The 18,273-nt window shown below is 32.8% G+C and overlaps 1 protein-coding gene and 1 long non-coding RNA gene across 4 annotated transcripts in view; one reads left to right on the forward strand and one right to left on the reverse strand.

The window, feature by feature from the left end:
• The window catches only part of Jmjd1c (jumonji domain containing 1C), a 231,227-nt gene that overhangs the window by 207,201 nt on the left and 5,753 nt on the right, over window positions 1-18,273 (forward strand). For 2 of the 3 annotated variants that reach the window (XM_071611232.1, XM_071611233.1), the window contains 13 exons: window positions 1,758-1,972; window positions 3,072-3,224; window positions 3,735-3,824; window positions 4,349-4,476; window positions 4,666-4,879; window positions 5,354-5,568; window positions 6,310-6,588; window positions 9,257-9,425; window positions 10,165-10,255; window positions 10,733-10,863; window positions 11,256-11,378; window positions 16,218-16,357; window positions 17,545-17,721. In XM_071611232.1, the coding sequence (XP_071467333.1) occupies window positions 1,758-1,972; window positions 3,072-3,224; window positions 3,735-3,824; window positions 4,349-4,476; window positions 4,666-4,879; window positions 5,354-5,568; window positions 6,310-6,588; window positions 9,257-9,425; window positions 10,165-10,255; window positions 10,733-10,863; window positions 11,256-11,378; window positions 16,218-16,357; window positions 17,545-17,721 (2,125 nt within the window). The remainder of the gene's footprint in view (window positions 1-1,757; window positions 1,973-3,071; window positions 3,225-3,734; window positions 3,825-4,348; window positions 4,477-4,665; window positions 4,880-5,353; window positions 5,569-6,309; window positions 6,589-9,256; window positions 9,426-10,164; window positions 10,256-10,732; window positions 10,864-11,255; window positions 11,379-16,217; window positions 16,358-17,544; window positions 17,722-18,273) is intronic. The other variant, XM_071611234.1, reaches the window with a different exon arrangement.
• LOC139705431 (uncharacterized) lies at window positions 12,497-15,446 on the reverse strand. The gene is made up of 2 exons (XR_011707323.1): window positions 15,336-15,446; window positions 12,497-13,509 (listed from the first exon to the last, which is right to left on the reverse strand). It is a non-coding gene; the product is annotated as an uncharacterized lncRNA (long non-coding RNA).

Consider the following 18,273-nt stretch of genomic DNA (forward strand, 5'->3'; position numbering starts at 1 on the left):
AATTTTGACAATAGTTTACCAACTTAAATATATATTCATAGTGTTACTTGTGTTCTGTGACTTCTGTTTTCTGAGAGATTTATTCTTAATGAGAATACTTTGGCCAAAACAATGTAGTATTTATATCTATACTTTAACCAATAAACATAAACAGTTGATTAATCTAGGTAAAAAATCTAGGCAGTTAAACTCAACTCACTGTGTTATATCAGAATATCATATTGACATTAAACTAGAGTAAACATTTGTAGCTGTAAAAATTAGTTTATAAAATAATGAGAATTTGTTAATACCATGTCATTTCACAGATTTTGTAATATAATAACTACATAAAATTTTATTAACCTATATACTAAATTAATATTACTAAATACTTTAAAATTGAAACCTTATGAATATACTTGTAAGAGTTGAACTATAGAGTAGCTAGGTTACCCACCAAATAGACTTGTTAATGTCTTATATTCTTAGAATCAAGTCATTCCAGTTTTAATAACATCTCTGTCCCTTAGTTCCTGTGTGGCTTTATTAACTTCAGTAGGACTAAAACTAAGCCTATCTTATTTGAAAATGTGACTGAAAGCAGTACCTACTTTTCAGTGGCTCAGTGAAGGTTAAATGAGATAGAGTACTGTGCAGAGTTCTTGATGTGGACCATGCACACATGAAATGTTCTATTGCAAACCATGGTTGTTATTCTGCTTTCTTGTAAGAAGTTAGAGATAATCTACTGTGATAAATGTACTATGCTGGTGGCCCAGGAGAGAACCTAAAACTATGCATTGGTAGGAACAAATCATCTTCTATTTCTTCTTTATTTCATAGTCTTTGTAACCAACAATCCTCAAGAGGGATTTGTTGCAGAATGTAGTACCATGGAAGTACAAAAAAAAAGCACAGATGGAATTAGAAGGAAAGTAGGTTTCAGGTAATAGAATATTCAGGAACAGTTTAAGTGAAGATAATTACTTAATATTGAAATAAGATGAGTATGATGAAGGGAAAATTTTGGTTTAAAAGGGAAAGTGTAAAAGTAAGAGAAGTAAGAATTAAAAAAAGACCATTTTTTATGTTGTCATTTTGAAAAATACAGATGACTTACAATGAATTTCAAATATCCTCTTAGAGAATAAATAGACTAAATACTCAAAAGTTGGGAAAAACTGCCAGCCAATAAAAGAATGGCAATTTTGTCTTTCATTTACTCTCAAGTTCTCTTCAAATAGTTACTTATGTCAGAAGCTAAGAGCAATTAGATCCATTAATTGGGTTAACTAATTGTCATTTTAATGGAAGTATATGTATATTTGGAATTTTTTGTTATCCTCCCAATAAAAATCCTAAGGTAATGTAGGCCATTTTTAACATTAGCAATTCCTGATTGAGGTTAGATGTAAAATAACAGCATTGCTCCAAGTAACACTGGTGTCCTACATTTTTACTCCTGTTACTCATCAAACACTTTAGTGTAGTTTCTAATAGTTTTCATTTGATTGGAGTTAAGTATAAATGGTGGGAATAATCTTATTTCTTGAAATAACCAAAAATTGGTGCTGTTTACCATTGCCATTTGTATAATACCTGTGAGATTTATTTAAATTGAGTAATAATTAAAGCATTATGAAGAAATACCCTATTTTTCTGCTTTTAAATTAGAAATATAATTTATGTGTTTATAATATACTATGAACCTAAAAATTAATTATAATCCTAACCTTGTACTTGGTATCTAATGCTTTTGTGTTTCATTGTTTCAGACTGTCATTTAGTAAAAATGGAGTGGTTAGAATAGATGGTTTCTCTTCTCCTGACCAATATGATGATGAAGCTATGAGTTTATGGACACATGAAAATTATGAAGATGATGAATTAGACATAGAAACTTCTAAATATATCTTGGAAATAATAGGTGATAAGTTCTGTCAATTAGTAACATCTGAAAAAACAGCTTTGTCTTGGGTGAAAAAGGATGGTAAGGAAGTTAAATATAACCTACATTATACAAATTTCATTTTAATAATATATTTTTGAATTATGTTTAATCTGTGTAAGAAGTCCTTCATCTTATCTCATCTTATTGATTTTTAATTATAATGGCATCTTTCATGTACTTAAGGTTACAGTTTTCTTTTGTTTTGTTGTTGTTATTGTTGTTTTGTACCAGGAATTGAACCCAGGGGCACTTAACCACTGAGCAACATCTCCAGCCCTTTTTATTTTTTAATTTGAAACAGGGTCTCAATAAGTTGCTGAGGCTGGCTCTGAGCTTGCAATCCTCCTGCCTTAGCCTCCTGAGCTGCTGGGATTAAAGGCATGTGCCACCACACTCAGAGATTACAGATATTTTCTTTTGAAATTGAATCAATTAACCAGTTATGAAATCATAATAACATTTTCTTATTTCTGCCATTATATCATAAATTAATGTTATAAAATTACTTTGGATACAAAATTTGTGAAATTTTGTATTTTGTTATATAAGAATGTAATTCATCCCAGAGGTTTATATTTGAATCTCAACTTCATTCTTGTTTAACTTGTGACCAATGGCAAATACCTCTAAATATCAGTCTGTAAAATGGAAAAGATAATTACCTCATGGATTTATTTACAAAGTAGTACCCTAATTATGTTTACTTAGACATAAAGTTTAAGTGCTTTAAATGTTAGCTTCTTTTTTCCATAAAATTGGTGGTTTGTCTCCTGGGGACATTATTAATTGCATAACTAAAGGAGGAAGTAAGGAAATGCTTCTGGTAGCTAATAGGGAAGGCCACAAATTCCATTAAACATCCTTACACAGGATAACCCCCCCACAAGAAGAATTATTCAGGCTAAAAAGTCAACCCTTCATTGTAGTTAAGCCATTTTTAGTTGCATTTACTTTTTTTTTTTTCTCCCCAGTTTACTGAGGAGAAATGTTCATTAATAATCTAAGGAGATCTACAATTAGTCTTTAATTAATATAGCCCTAAAAATTCTCACTTTTGCTTTATGTTTCTATTTTTGCTATATTTAAGCCAAAGATGCATTGAAAAGAGCATGTATACCTTAAAATTTCTCTATTTCAGCCAAAATTGCCTGGAAAAGAGCAGTACGAGGAGTCCGTGAGATGTGTGATGCATGTGAAGCGACCCTGTTTAACATTCATTGGGTCTGCCAAAAATGTGGGTTTGTGGTCTGTTTGGATTGTTACAAGGCAAAGGAGAGAAAAAGTTCTAGAGGTTGGTTCATAATAATATAAATTTAAATTTTCTGTGTTATTTTCTTTGGGATCCTTTATCTGGAAAATTAGATGTGTGTTTTTCCTATCTTTATTATGCATATGTTACACTAATGTGTGCAGCATATTCACAAAAAAGAAATTTTTTGTGAAGTATGTTTTTAATAGGAGGAATAACCACAGTTTATTAATGGCTGAGTTTTCTAGCATTAAGCTTCCTCTACATCTTTTAGCCTGATCCGATAGTTCCTAATCGTAGACCAAACTTGGATTAATCTTGTTGCTTTCAGATTCCAATGTATAGAAGTCAGAAATCCTAGAATCTGTTAATTAAAATCATTCATATAAAGGACAGTTGAATACTTATTAGCATGAATATTCAGAAAAGGACTTTATCTGTTTTTCAAGTACCAAGCATTTTGAAGCTTGTCATTGAAGTTTCATGTACAGCTATCAAATTTATATTTGTAAAATCATGAGTAAAATATAACCAAAGTATGTCATCTTACAGATAAAGAATTATATGCTTGGATGAAGTGTGTGAAAGGACAACCTCATGATCACAAACATTTAATGCCAACTCAAATTATACCTGGTTCTGGTAAGTGTAAATGTATATTATTTACCTAGTATAATAGCTATTGATTGTTCTACATTAAAAGAACACTAAAAGAAATATCTAGGAGTATAATAGAATGAAGAGGTAAGATTTAACTAATCTTGAATTATCTTACCCAAAGTTAGGAAATCCTTTAGGATTATCTTTCCTTAGGAAGATAAGCCCAGCTCCAGTGATGAAAGCCATAGCATAACCATTTTAGAAGAGGAAAATAGAATATAATGAAAAAGCCTTTGGATTCGTAGTGAAAGCTTTCTAAGATTTTTGAACATACTGCATTTTTTAAAATACAGGTAAGTGAGAAAATAATAGAGAATATAAACTTGGGTAAATGATTAATTCTATGATACTTGGAAGGGATGGCAAGGAGAAAAGAAATGGAAGAGAATTAAAAGATCACAAGAAAACCTCCATTGTTTCTAAATTATAAAATATAGTAAGAAAAGAAATGTATAGTCTTAACAACTAGTAGTAATTTTTTTATTAACTACCATTTTATTTTGTAGTGTTGACAGATCTTCTAGATGCCATGCACATTCTTAGGGAAAAATATGGTATTAAATCCCATTGTCACTGTATTAACAAACAGAATTTACAAGTTGGAAGTTTTCCTACCATGAATGGTGTATCTCAAGTGAGTAAAAATCGCTATTCATATAAAATGCATGGTTAAATAAAATAACTTTATTTGAAATTCAGTGTAGGACTTACTTTGTAGATTATGTTTTCTATGTTACTATGTAAATTTCTTCTGACTGCTACTTTTTAACTCTCAATAAATGAAGAAATGGTGTTTAAAAATTTAATTGTTCTACCCTTGTAGGTTTTACAGAATGTTCTTAATCACAGTAATAAAATTTCTCTGTGCATGCCTGAGTCCCAGCAGCAGAATACCCCTGAGAAGTCTGAGAGTAATGGCAACCGCAGTCCAGGGAGTGATGTAAGCACAGATAGCAAGTTAACTCCTCCAGAATCCCAGTCACCACTGCACTGGTTAGCAGATCTTGCAGAGCAAAAAGCCAGAGAGGAAAAAAAAGGTAAACATAACCAATTATCTAAGTACACATTAGAGGATTATACTGTTAAAAGAATTTACTTTGGTCTTTTGCTTAAATTTTGACAAGTTCAGTAAAACATTCGTCTTATTCAGAGTCTTGCCTTCCTAAGATTGCATCAAAATTAGTTATAGAATCACATATGGATTAGCTTATCAATAAAACCACTAGAGTACTAGATTTCTAACTTATATTTTTCACTTGTTTTAGCTGTAAGATTTTTCATTTGTCACAGGTACAAACTCAGCTGTGTGTTTAAGATACTGAGGTGAGCCTTTTCATATTCAAATGGTTTAACTACGCTTAAAAGATCTAACTCATCCTCTAGTTTGTATTCAAGGGAATAAAACTCTACTACTACAAGTTTTGCCTCCTGCTACAAAATGCAGGTTGAAAGATTTATCTGTACTTTAGTATCAAGCTTTTGTTAAAATTTTATGAAATGTTTCATTTCAGAAAACAAAGATTTTTCCCTTGAAAAGCAAATTAAAGAAGAGAGAGAACAAGATGATTCTGATTCTCCAAATGGCAGAACATCCCCTCCTATGTCCCAGAATAATGAACAGGGCTCAACCTTACGGGATTTACTGACTACAACAGCTGGCAAACTACGCGTGGGCTCCACAGATGCTGGCATTGCCTTTGCACCAGTGTATTCAACAGGAGCTCCAGTGAGTGTGATGACAGATTTTATAGGGGGATGGAATGTATGGTATTAGGGTTTAGCCTAAAGTTAGGGAAGTGCTTTAGATGATTTTGGAATCTTGGTGTCTGGCTATGAACTACCCAATAAAATGCAAATGAAATCTTATTCGAAATGGCGAGGCATGTTCATTTGCATCCTAACTTCAAAGCTGTATTTTCCATCTTTTCCTAAGTAAAAGGTTGAAGGAGAGGATTATTTGAGAACAGGAAAACCATTAGATAATCCCTTCAGAATATGAAAACTATATGGGGAGAGGGGATTTAGAAGTGAATGGTTTATGTTACTTAAAATACTTAGAAATCAAATTTTGATCTAAATATTCATCAGGGACAGAAGGAAAATATAGTAATGACTTAAATAGATAAATGTTTTAGTGGCTTTTAAAAGTATATGGAGCATTCTACCCACCTTACTCTGTCTCGGGCTTAAAGTGATGTAAAAGGAAGGCTGTGCTTTTGAGTTTTGAAGGCTTGGGTAGTTTCTCAATCAATCGAACTTCTGGCCCCCATCTGTCAGGAAAAGTACATGGACTAAGAATAAATATCCTACTGATACAACTGTATATTCTTGAATGCAGGAATGCTGTTTGTGTTGATTCCTACCCCAGTATCAGTAAAGTCAGTTTAAAATACAGTATGTGGGAGGAAAATTACATATTTTCTCTCAATGAAAATTTTTTTCAGTAGTTTATTTTTTTCCTAAATAGAGTGGCAAAACTGGACGGACTATGCCTAACATTCTGGATGACATAATTGCTTCCGTTGTTGAAAACAAAATTCCACCAAATAAAACCTCCAAGATAAACATAAAACCAGACCTTAAGGAAGAGCCTAAAGAAAGAGGAAAGTCTGTCGTGAATGAAAATAATAAGTTGTACAGTGATATACCACATTCTTGGATCTGTGAAAAGCATATTTTGTGGCTTAAGGATTACAAGAATAGTAATAATTGGAAACTTTTCAAAGAGTGTTGGAAACGGGGACAGGTGAGTATTTTTGGATGATGGAATATACTTTTCATTCATGGACCTGAAGTTGATTAAGCAGACAAAATGTTTCCCTCCTCAGGTACAGAAATAGAGGAGGGGAAAAAATAGTACTGAATGTATTTGGAAGGCAATAAGATATTAAAAACACCAACAGGATTACAAGGACGATTATTTCTTAACTCCTATTTTTTTTGGCCAGATTTACATAAATTAACAGAAAACCTCTGGTTATTTGATATATATTTTGTTGTTGTTGTTAACTGGGAATTTAACCCAGGGGCACTTAACCACTTAGCAATATTCCCAGCCCTTTTTAATTTTTTTTTTTTTTATTTTGACACAGTTCTCACTAAGTTGTTTAGGGCCTCAATGAGTTGCTGAGGCTGTCCTCAAATTTGCCATTCTCCTGTCTTTGCAGAGTTACTAGGATTAAGTCTTATTCCAGTGCACACAGCATCGTTTATGTGTATGTGTGTGTGTGTGTGTGTGGATCTATGAGTAAACATACATTTAATAAAGCCTTGTATTTACAAAGCTCGGTCCTTTTTTAGATTTGCATTTTTATCCAGTTAGCACATTCATGTATATTATTACAATGTTACTATTAGAAACATTTTTCTTGAACAAATGAAAAATTACCCATGGAATATTTGTTTATAAATTATTTCATCAAATTTTTTTCCCAACATAAGGTGTTGCACATGCTAAACATACACTGTTTTGTTTGTTTTAGTCACCCCACTGAGCCACATTCCCAGCCCTGTTTTATATTTTATTTAGAAATAGGGTTTCACTGAGTTGCTTAGCACCTCCCTTTTGCCAAGTCTGGCTTTGAACTTTCGATCCTCCTGCCTCAGCCTCCAGCCACTGGCATTATAGGAGTGCACCTCCTCCTTCTTATGCATAAGCATAACACTCTGTTAACACTGAGGTACAGGGTTTTTCCAGTCCTGAATGATAAGTTCCATTATTTCAGTCTGTCCAAATAATACTTTCTAATGACCTAAGCTTTAATATGTTTAATATGTATTTCAGCAATTTACTACATCAATAAGAAATTATGAACAAATTTAAGTATTTGCATGACATTATTATTTTTTGGCTTTGAATTATTTTAATATACCAGTTAGCTTATCTCTCTCTTTTTATGTGTGTGTGTTGATCATTTTTTATGATCAACTTTTCCCAAGCTGCTGATTACCATAAGAAATAGAGACATAAGTCTGGATTATTATTGGATAGACACTAGAAATTAATGTGAATTGTTAGTAATTTTCTAAAAGCTATTTTAAGAGTTATATGTGTTATTAGCCAATTAATAATGTGTAATGGAGCATTCAACTAAGTGGTCTGGTTAACCAGACTTTAGGGTATTTTTCTGGGTTTGTTTTGCTTTGTATATCATTTGTGCCTAAAAATTCTAGCTCATTTTTTTTTCTTTTTTGCATCAGGGATTGACCCAGAGGTGCTTAACCTCCAAGCCACATCCCCAGCCCTTTTTTTATATAAACTCAGGGCCTCGTGAAATTGCTGAGGCTGACCTTGAACTCATGATCCTGCCTCAGTCTCCTAAACTGCTAGGATTACAGGTGTGCCCCACCATTCCCAGCTTCTAGTCATATGTACTCTACCAGTGAGCTACATCTCCTGCCCTTATTTATATTTTGAGATAGAATTTCACTAAGTTGTGCAGGCTGATCTTCTGCCTCAAACTCCAAAGTCACTAGGATTATAGGTGTACCGCCACTGTGCCCCATCAAGTTTTAATTATCTTAGGAAATTTAGTAAATACTTTTTAAAGACTCTTAAGTCAAAACTTTCTAGTATCTCTATATTCTGTAATTTTATTTCATTTAGAACAAAAGAGTTGTTTTTAAAACCTGCAAGTTAAGCATTAGGTGAACACATGTATTGGAGTTTTTAGAAACTATAAATCTTTAATTGTTAGTTTAGTTTCCCTGTAAAAGAGCCTTGAGAGAATTTTTAATTTGTGAGATTTCAAAGAAGAGATTTCCCTTTCAGGAATTTTTTTTATAACTTTTATTTCATGTATTTGTTTTTATGTGATGCTGAAGATCAAACCCAGTACCTCATATATGCCAGGCAAATGCTCTACCACTGAGCTACAACCCCAGCCCTCTTTCAGGAATCTCTTCAGCTTAAAGTTGATGTTATGCTGAGGTGTTTAATGTTTTAATTTATCATTGTCCTTGTAGAGGTAAAAGAAATGTGTGTATAATACATCAAGGACTGTATACATTTTTATTTAAAAATCATGTATATGTATATATTGCATGCTTGTAAGCAAGTAGTTTATATTCTGTCTTTGAATATTAGTGCATAGATGAAGCAGCCCCAAAACCTACATTTCTACAGCCAAGAAGTGAAATTTTTATCATTGTCTTCAGACTTCTTTCTGAAAAATTACTGCACATTTAAATTTCTGTTTCAGAAATGCCACTGTACTCTACATGGCATTCTCTGGTCATCTCTCTTCTTTCCCAGTGTATTGTAAATATCTTTTCTAGTCAAAAATTGCTTTCAGTAATGTTACCAACCTGTCGGTAGGCCTGAATCCTAACATGTTATTTGTTACGTATGATTTCTATCAAATTTTAAAAGGCCCATAACTTTTTTTTTTAACTATTATTTATCTATTCATAAGCCTGCAGTGGTCTCTGGTGTGCACAAGAAAATGAACATTAGCTTATGGAAGGCGGAATCGATTAGTCTTGATTTTGGAGACCACCAAGCAGATCTCCTGAACTGCAAAGACAGCGTTATTTCAAATGCCAATGTTAAGGAATTCTGGGATGGTTTTGAAGAAATATCAAGTATGTTTGTTTTGTTTTGTTATACTGTTTTCTTAATCATATCCCCACAAAATAATAAACTGCAAATATAACTTAACAGATTTTTAGTTTTAAAAACTTTTATTATTACATTGTTGTCAAACAAAAATAAGTATGTGGAAACAAAACACTGGGTCTTAATCCTTATTCTAATAGTCTCTTCAACCTTAAGGAAGTCCTAATAATAAATGAGGACATTTTGGAAACCCCATAAAAATGTGGAAATTGAATTACATAATTAATTACATAATGTAAAACACTTAAAGGTATAAATGAAAGACTGTAATGTTGACAATTATAAAGAGAGATTTTGTTTTACTACTGGGGATTGAACCCAGCTTCATTCAACCACTGAGCCACATTCCCCTGGCTTTTTTTTTTTTTTTTTTTTTTTGAGATAGGGACTTGCTAAGTTGCTTAGGGCCTTAGCCTCCCAAATTGCTGGGATTATAGGCATGTGCCACTGTACCCATCATAAAGAGATTTTTTTAAAATAATTTTTGAGACATTACAAATGAATAATATTGTATACTGTATCTAGGAACGAAAGTGTTAATAACCACAGAAGTACATATGTAATAAAAATAAGCATTCATTAAGCACATAGTGTACAGTTAATTATTGAATTGAATTGAATCATTTTACATTTCTTTATCTCCAATATTAATGAAAATCAAAAAGCAGAAATTAACTTACTAGTAACTAACTGCATTCTTTATAGAACGGCAGAAATCTAAAAGTGGAGAAACGGTTGTTTTAAAATTGAAAGATTGTCCTTCAGGTGAAGACTTCAAGACTATGATGCCAGCAAGGTATATCTTGAAACTTTCATTTTTGATTGTTGGCTTTTGGAAGTTGAGCTGAAATTGTCCCCAGAGGTGAAATAAGTAACTACAAATGTAACCTTTAGGGTTTTTTTCCTTCCTCATTAAAAAAAAAAAAAACCTTAACTATTAGAGGAACTGAATCCCTATAGCTCCAATAAAAGGAAGTTTATGTTACGGCAGTAAGGGAAAAAAAGTTCACATTAACGAACCATAAGGCCTTGTTTGCTTCTTTTGGAACTTTTAATTTGTAGTATTTGGAAAGTAGAATTTAAATTTTAGTCAGTATCACTACTGTTTTATGCTTGTCCATGTTAATGCATTCATTTAAACTTTGAAGAAGATCAAGAGAAGTGTTATCTATCTTAAGAAAAGGTTTTTTGGTATTTTTAACAACTTAAAAATTATATATTTGAATGCATAAAAATAACAAACCTTAAAGAAGGTAGTGTTGTTATTTTTCAGATATGAAGATCTTTTAAAAAGTCTGCCTTTGCCAGAATATTGTAATCCAGAAGGAAAATTCAATTTGGCATCTCATTTGCCAGGATTTTTTGTACGTCCTGATCTAGGACCCAGGTTATGTAGTGCCTATGGTAAGTATATATTCATATTTCTTCCAAGGTGGAATTGTGTGTGGGATTTTAACAAACTTATGTCCAAAAATTAATTAGATAATTTTCTAACGGTTTTTAGTTTCTACTCTTATCTGTTCTTTTAATATTAAATCTCCTGAAATCCTTTTTCATATTAATAGTAGGTTATAAATCAAGAGCGAGTATCTATTGAAGTACCTGCTAATTTCTTTAAAATATTTACATTTTTATTAATTTGCATTATAATAGGGCATTTTTACAGATTGTGACTTAACAGTAGTTTTGTACAGCTGGAGACTAAGGTCAAATTTAATTCTAATAGTGTTGATTGGGGAGACAGTATGATACATTATTAAAAAACAAAATATTTTGTCAAATTTTATTTTATACAGGTGTAGCTGCTGCTAAAGATCATGATATAGGAACAACAAATCTCCACATTGAAGTTTCTGATGTTGTAAATATCCTAGTCTATGTTGGCATAGCAAAAGGAAATGGCATTCTCTCAAAAGCAGGTAAAGAAACTAAGAGTAGTAGTATTGCAGTTGAATGCACCATATACACTAGTCTCATGCAGAATGTCAGCCTCCCAGTTAACAAAGGTTCCAGAAAGAATTCCAATGTATATAAGGATATTTTGATCTTTATTACTTGAAGATTAATTTTCCTATAATATAAAAGAAATTTTAATTTTAAAAGGTTCTTTTGTTTTGCTCCTTTCCTCTTATTAAATAATGTGTTTATGAAAATATATGGTTCAATACATGTTTACATTTGAGTTTAAGAATAGAAACTAGGTTTTGGGATTTTTAATGTTTTAATGTTCTTAGGTTTTTGTATGTTTTTTGTTTATTGGTGCTAGGGATTGAACCCATGGCCGCGTGCATACTAGGCAAGCATTCTATCACTGGGCTATACCCTCAGCATCTGTCTTTTTCCTTTTTACCTTCCCAGTATCGGAGGAAGAAAGGAGCCTTTCTTCTTTAAGTAAAAGTGACATTTTTGTCTAGTATATTGGTTTTAGTTTCCATGCCCAGGATTTTTCTCTAAAACATTGGTCCATCATCACTTATTTCCTCCTTTATACATATATAATCATAGGTCTTTAACCTTTTCATCTCTACTGGTTTCTTTAATAGGAGCATAATCTAGGGGCTGAGGGTATCACCCAGTGGTAGAGTGCTTGCTTAGCATGAGTGAGGCCTTGGGTTCAATCCCCAACCGTGCAAAAAACAAACACAAAGGAATATAGGACCATTCTCTTTTTAACTGTTCTTTTTTTTTTTTTTCCCCTCAAAAGTATGCCCCCTTTTAATCTATTACTCTAGTACTCTTAAACAGTTTTTTTGCTGTTGATGTCACATTTCAACCTTTTATACCTGGGTGAAATTATTGTTGCAGTTGCTTTGACTGACATACATTTGGGTAGTAATTCAGGGATTTCTCTCGGATTTGTTCATTACTCTCTGCCCTCTGTAATAAGTCACACTATTAATTGCTATCTTTTCAAATACTTTTTGCTTTTGACACCACTTAATTTTGACACCTTATGGACAGACTTTTATTTATGTATTTATTTGTGTGTATGTGTGTGTGTGTGTGTGTGTATTTAGTTGAAGATGGACACAATATCTATTTATTTATTTATTTATTTTTATATGGTGCTATGATCTCAACCCAGTGCCTCAGGCATGCAAGACAAGTGATCAACCACTGAGCTACAACCCCAGTCCCATGGACAGACTTGTCTAGAGTTACAAATGTTCTCTTTTCTGCTTTTCATGCACTTTCTGTGATATAATTATATATAACTTGTAGCCAGCCCTTAGACCACAACATTCCGTATCCAGAACTTAGAGTGAATTTATGACGTAGTGGCTAGGTGCTGGGGACATAGGGATTCATTATAATATTTACTCTGTTTTTGTGTACATTTGACAATTTGTTTAAAACACAACCTAAATTTCCTCAGAACTATAGAAATTCATTGGTTACTCTGCTTTCTTAATTGATACTGACCTCTACTCTAAGGATTTGAGAGTCATTAGGCACACATGAGTTGTCCCAGCTCTACCAGAGACATTATTACAAATAATGTAAACATTATTTGTTCTTTCTGAGCCTATGATGCTGTAGATAGATAATTACCTATTTATTGTATCATTATATTATACTTAAATCATCTCCTATATGTATTCTACAAGTTAGAAATTATACCTGCTTTTCCTACTTCTGTTCATTCATGTCCTTAATTATTGGAACTTTCTTATTCATCTTCACTTGTTTTTCAGTACTGAGGATTAAACCCAAGGCCTTGTACATTCTGTGCAAGTGCTTTACCACTGAGCTATAGCCCCAGCCTTCTTATTCATATTTGTTCCTGTGTATTCCCTACCTCTGGTTCCTGGTAATAATAATCGGTCTTCTGACAAAACTTTAAAAATTTTTAAATAATTCTCTTTGCTATATTTATCTAAAAACTTTTGTCATTGTGTTGTAAGTGTCACATAGAAAGCAGTGTTTTAAAGTTATAGTAATACTTAACAGCCGGTGTGGTGGTGCACGCCTATAATCCCAGCAACTTTGAGGAGGCTGAATCAGGAAGATCACAAGCTTGAGGGCCAGCCTCAGCAACTTATCGAGATCCTGTCTCAAAAATAAAGAAAGAATGGGAATGTAGCTTAGTGGTGAAACATCCTTGGATTCATTCCCCAGTACAGAAAAAAAATAATAAGAAATACTAGCCTACTTGAAGCACATGCTTTTTCCTCTACCTACAAAGTCTTTCTGCCTCCTCCTTGTCTTCCTAGCAAATTACTATATTCATCCTTCAGAGTATAATTTAGATTATTAGTTCACCCAAGAGGTCTAAACTTAAAAAGTAAATTTAATCTGTCATTCTCTTTTTTATGATAAATCTCTCCCCTTTCTTGAGTTTATAAAGCAATAAACTTTAAAGGAAGAAAAAGTAGAAAATAATACAAGATTTGCAACTTTTAATTTGTTAAGAAAACACATATTTAAACCATCAGCTATTTTTTTCAATTAAAGAGTAATTTTTATGATAAACTCTCCCCCACCCCAGTACTGGGATTTAAACCCAGGAATGCTTAACCTCTGAGCTTCATTTTTAGCTCTTTTTATTTCATTTTTTATTTTGAGACAATGTCTCACTAAGTTGCTGAGGCTGGCCTTAAATTAGGATCCTCCTGACTTAGCCTCTTGAGTTCCTGGGATTATAGGTGTGTGCTGCCACATCTGGCTTATGATAAACTTTTAACATTGTTCTTTATTTTCTTGTTTTATCATGAAATGGGAAAAACTTTGTCACAAATAACACTTGAGGACTGAACTAGTCTGTGAACATTCTTATTACCAAGTATGGTATTCATATGAATTTATTAAGACCCTTCTTAACTCTATGCTAGATCTTTTTAAATTCTCATCTTAACTGTGTTTGACCCATAGTAAGCAGTTAAAAATTTAATACATGTTTGAATTAAGAAATCCTACTGAAATTTGTACAACCACTTTGAAAAGCAATGTGGAGATTCCTTAGCAAACTAGGAATGGAATGATCATATGACCCAGCTGTCCCAAAATAACTAAAATCAGCATATTATAGTGATACAGCCACTTCAGTATTTATAGCAGCATAATTTACAATAGCCAGATTATGGAATTTACCCAAATACCCAGCAAGATCAGTGTAGTAGAAGTGGGAGAATGAGAGGGAGAGACAAAGGGAGGGGAAGGGAAAGAAATGTGGAATGAATCTTCACAGCATCTCATATATAGATAAATGTACTGAGAGAATTTCTATATACGTAGAAAGTATTAACCAAAGGAGTAAAAGTAAGATAAGTAGAGGAGGAAAAAAAGGGGAAGGAAAGTGGGGTAAATGGAAATTGAAATCAGATTTCTAGTATGTATGATTTTTGCTGTAAGAACCCCAAATACAGGGCTGGGGTTGTGACTCAGTGGTAGAGCGCTTGCCTAGCATGTGTGAGGCACTAGGTTCAATTCTCAGCACCGCATATAAATAAATAAAATAAAGTTCCATTGACAGCTAAAATATATATATTAAAAAAAGAATCCCAAATACTATGTATAATTTTCATGCTCTAATAAAAATAAATAAAAAATAAACGAACACATAAAAAAATCTTTGTAGTCAGGTTTAAATATTATAAGTGTTTCACCATCGCAGTTGTTAGTAGACATTTGTTATATTCTTTGTAATATAAAGAGTTGCTTTCTTTTGTCTTAAAAGATGATTAGGTGCGCACCTGTAATCACAGCAACTTGAGAGGCCAGCCTTAGCAACTTAGTGAATCCCTAAGCAACTTAACAAGATCTTGTCTCAAATAATTTTTTTTAAAAAGGCTAGGGATGTAGCTCAGCAGTAAAGTGCCCCTGGGTTCAATCCCCAGTACCAAAAAACGGGAAGAAGATTTATTTAAAATACTCACTGTAGTGAGCCAGGCACAGTGATACATGCCTATAATCCCAGCTGTTCTGTTTCAGAAGCTGAGGCAGGAGGATCACAAGTTCAAGGCCATTCTGGGCAACATCATGAGACCATGCCTCAAAATAAAAAATATTACAGGATGAGCATTTTCAGTGATAGAGCACCCCTGGATTCAATTCTCAGTACCACCAAAAAAAAAAAAAAAAGGAAAGGAAAAAAAAATTTACCATATTGAATTCAAAAGTTTGCATACTTCCAAAATTTTTTGTGCTTACACATAAATATAAGATGTTTAGTTTGTCGGCGTTTTAGAAGAATGGCCTGTTTCTTCAAAACTACAGCTTTGTTGATAAAGAATTTGATTACATATTGACCATAATAGAATATGAGGTCCCATAGGAATTAATCAGAATGTCACAGTAATAAGCAAATCCGTTCACCTCACTGAATCTCTTTACTCAAGTGTAAAATAGAGGTTATGATTCTTGACAACCATACTCTATAGTTATAGAAACCAACTGAATGATAATGGTCATAAAAGTTCTTTATAAATTATGAAATGCTATGAGTCCAAGCCATTGTTAGGACCACCCCTTTGAGGACAGGGAGAATGCTGATTGAGTAAAAACTCTTGAATTTTCTTTTTCTTGCCCCTTGTTTTACAGAAAACAAACCAGGAAAATCACTATTGATCTTTCCTGTAGCACACAGGAAACAGTTCCAGGTTTCTGCTCTCAATAGTTTTGAATATAAAACTGGGTTTGACTCCTTTAAGAATACTGATCTACTCAGGCATTCTGCTGTTCTCATAAATCAGTTTTAGAATATTTGGCTTTTTGGTAGTCTTCACTGACCAATTTGAAAATACTCTCCTATATTTTAGGAATACTCAAGAAATTTGAGGAAGAAGATTTGGATGACATTTTAAGGAAAAGATTGAAGGACTCAAGTGAAATTCCTGGTGCTCTGTGGCATATTTACGCTGGAAAAGATGTGGACAAGATAAGAGAATTTCTTCAAAAGGTATAATTTATGTTGCAGACAATTTATCTCTTCACTTTGAGTAAGGACTCAGTAATTTTTAGTTTGAAGGGATGGAATTTTTGTTGAAAATGAAAAGCTCCTTTGTCTTGCTTCTTTTAAAGGCCTGTTTATTTTGAGGTTTGTATGGTGATTTCTCATTTCATAGTACTCCCCTATCTTCCTTACCACCTTACAGTAAAGGACCAATGTTTTGATGAGCTAGGTATTAGTTGGGTGGTATAGAAACATCTAAAAAAGGATCGGATCTTTAAATTTCCTTAGAATCTGATTGATATGTTTGACTCTTGACCTAAGTAGTGATTCTACTTTATGACATCTGATTTCTCAGTTATACTTTTTGGTTAGACTGAAATTTTGAGTAATCATACCTTTAATTGTTAGACATTCTTAAAGAAATTAACCCATCAACCTGAAATAATTGGTTCACACCCTTTGCTAAAATATTTTCATAATTTTGTAATTTGGGGGATTTTTTATAAGGGAACATAAGTTGCTTATTTTACTATACTCCATCTTCTTTTTAAGGATTTCAAGTTCTTTCTGTGAAACAATGTAAAGAAAGTGAAAGGGCTTTAGCATTGTAACTCTCTTATCCCAGTAATAATTACCAATATTTTAATCTATAATGTGTGTCTTGTAAATAAAAAGATTATTTTAATGAGTAATTTCTGAAAAGGTCACAAGTAAATATTTCAACGATTAGAATGTAAACCCTAAAATGGTTTTTATCTTTGTACATGCATTAAGGGAGTGCAGGGGTGGGGGGCACTATCAAGAAATGTTTATGAAATCCATACATGTGAAGGCTTAGCTTTTGGTGGTTGGGGGACAAACCATACTAAACTTTGCCTCATCTAGGTGTTGTACCCTTTAAACAATTGGTAAGGAAGGAAACCTGACAGATGAAAACTTCATAGAAAAAGGAGATGGTGAGAAAGGAGTATGACTCACTCTATTAATAGCATTTCCGTGTGCTTTATTTAATATCCTTTGCTTTTTAAATTGTTTCAGACTGTTTTTTCTTTAACTTAAGCACAATGATGGTTCTGTAAGATTCTGAGACCAAAGAATGTAGTATTATAAACTAAATATTTAGCTAAAGAGGATTTTTCTTCTTTTGCCTTATATAAATGGGGTATATGTTTTTATTTTAATCCATATTTCAGATTTCAAAAGAACAAGGCCTTGAAGTTCTACCCGAACACGATCCAATACGTGACCAAAGCTGGTATGTAAACAAAAAACTCCGCCAAAGACTGCTAGAAGAATACGGAGTCAGAACCTGTACTGTTATTCAGTTTCTTGGGGATGCCATTGTTTTGCCAGCAGGAGCACTTCATCAGGTACATACAAACTTTTTGACACACCTGTTCAAAGAATAAACTTTGAAAAATTGTTCTGGGTGTAGATGTAAATCAAAAACAGAAGTAACAGAATAATCTGAAATAGTCTGTTTTCATTAATTATATTGCTAAAATGGCATTCTAGTGTTTAAAGAAATTTGAAATAATTGAATACTTTGAGAGCTTAAATTGTTTTAACATGAGCCAGGTTTGCATTTATATGTTGTCTCTGATTTTAGAGACTTGAAATTTAATTTTTAAGGCCTCCCAGGAGAAGTATAGAGGTATTATATACTCATATCTCATTAGTGACTCTGATGTCTGCCAGTAAAGTGATGAATGATCAAATAATTACCTTCTTTGCTCCCAATGGCAAGAAATTGCCAGCTATAAAAGCGGGAAGTTCTACTTTCCCTTTTCTATGTAGTATGATAATGACAGCACAGTCACAGCATTGAGAGGTTGTTGCCCTCTACTTAAATATAGTAGTAACGGGTTTTGCTTTGTTTTTATTTTGTTTTATTTTGTTGTTGCAGTTTTGTTTTGGCAGAA

This window comes from Marmota flaviventris, chromosome 4 (genome assembly GCF_047511675.1).
Source record: "Marmota flaviventris isolate mMarFla1 chromosome 4, mMarFla1.hap1, whole genome shotgun sequence".
NCBI classification, from domain to species: Eukaryota; Metazoa; Chordata; class Mammalia; order Rodentia; family Sciuridae; genus Marmota; species Marmota flaviventris.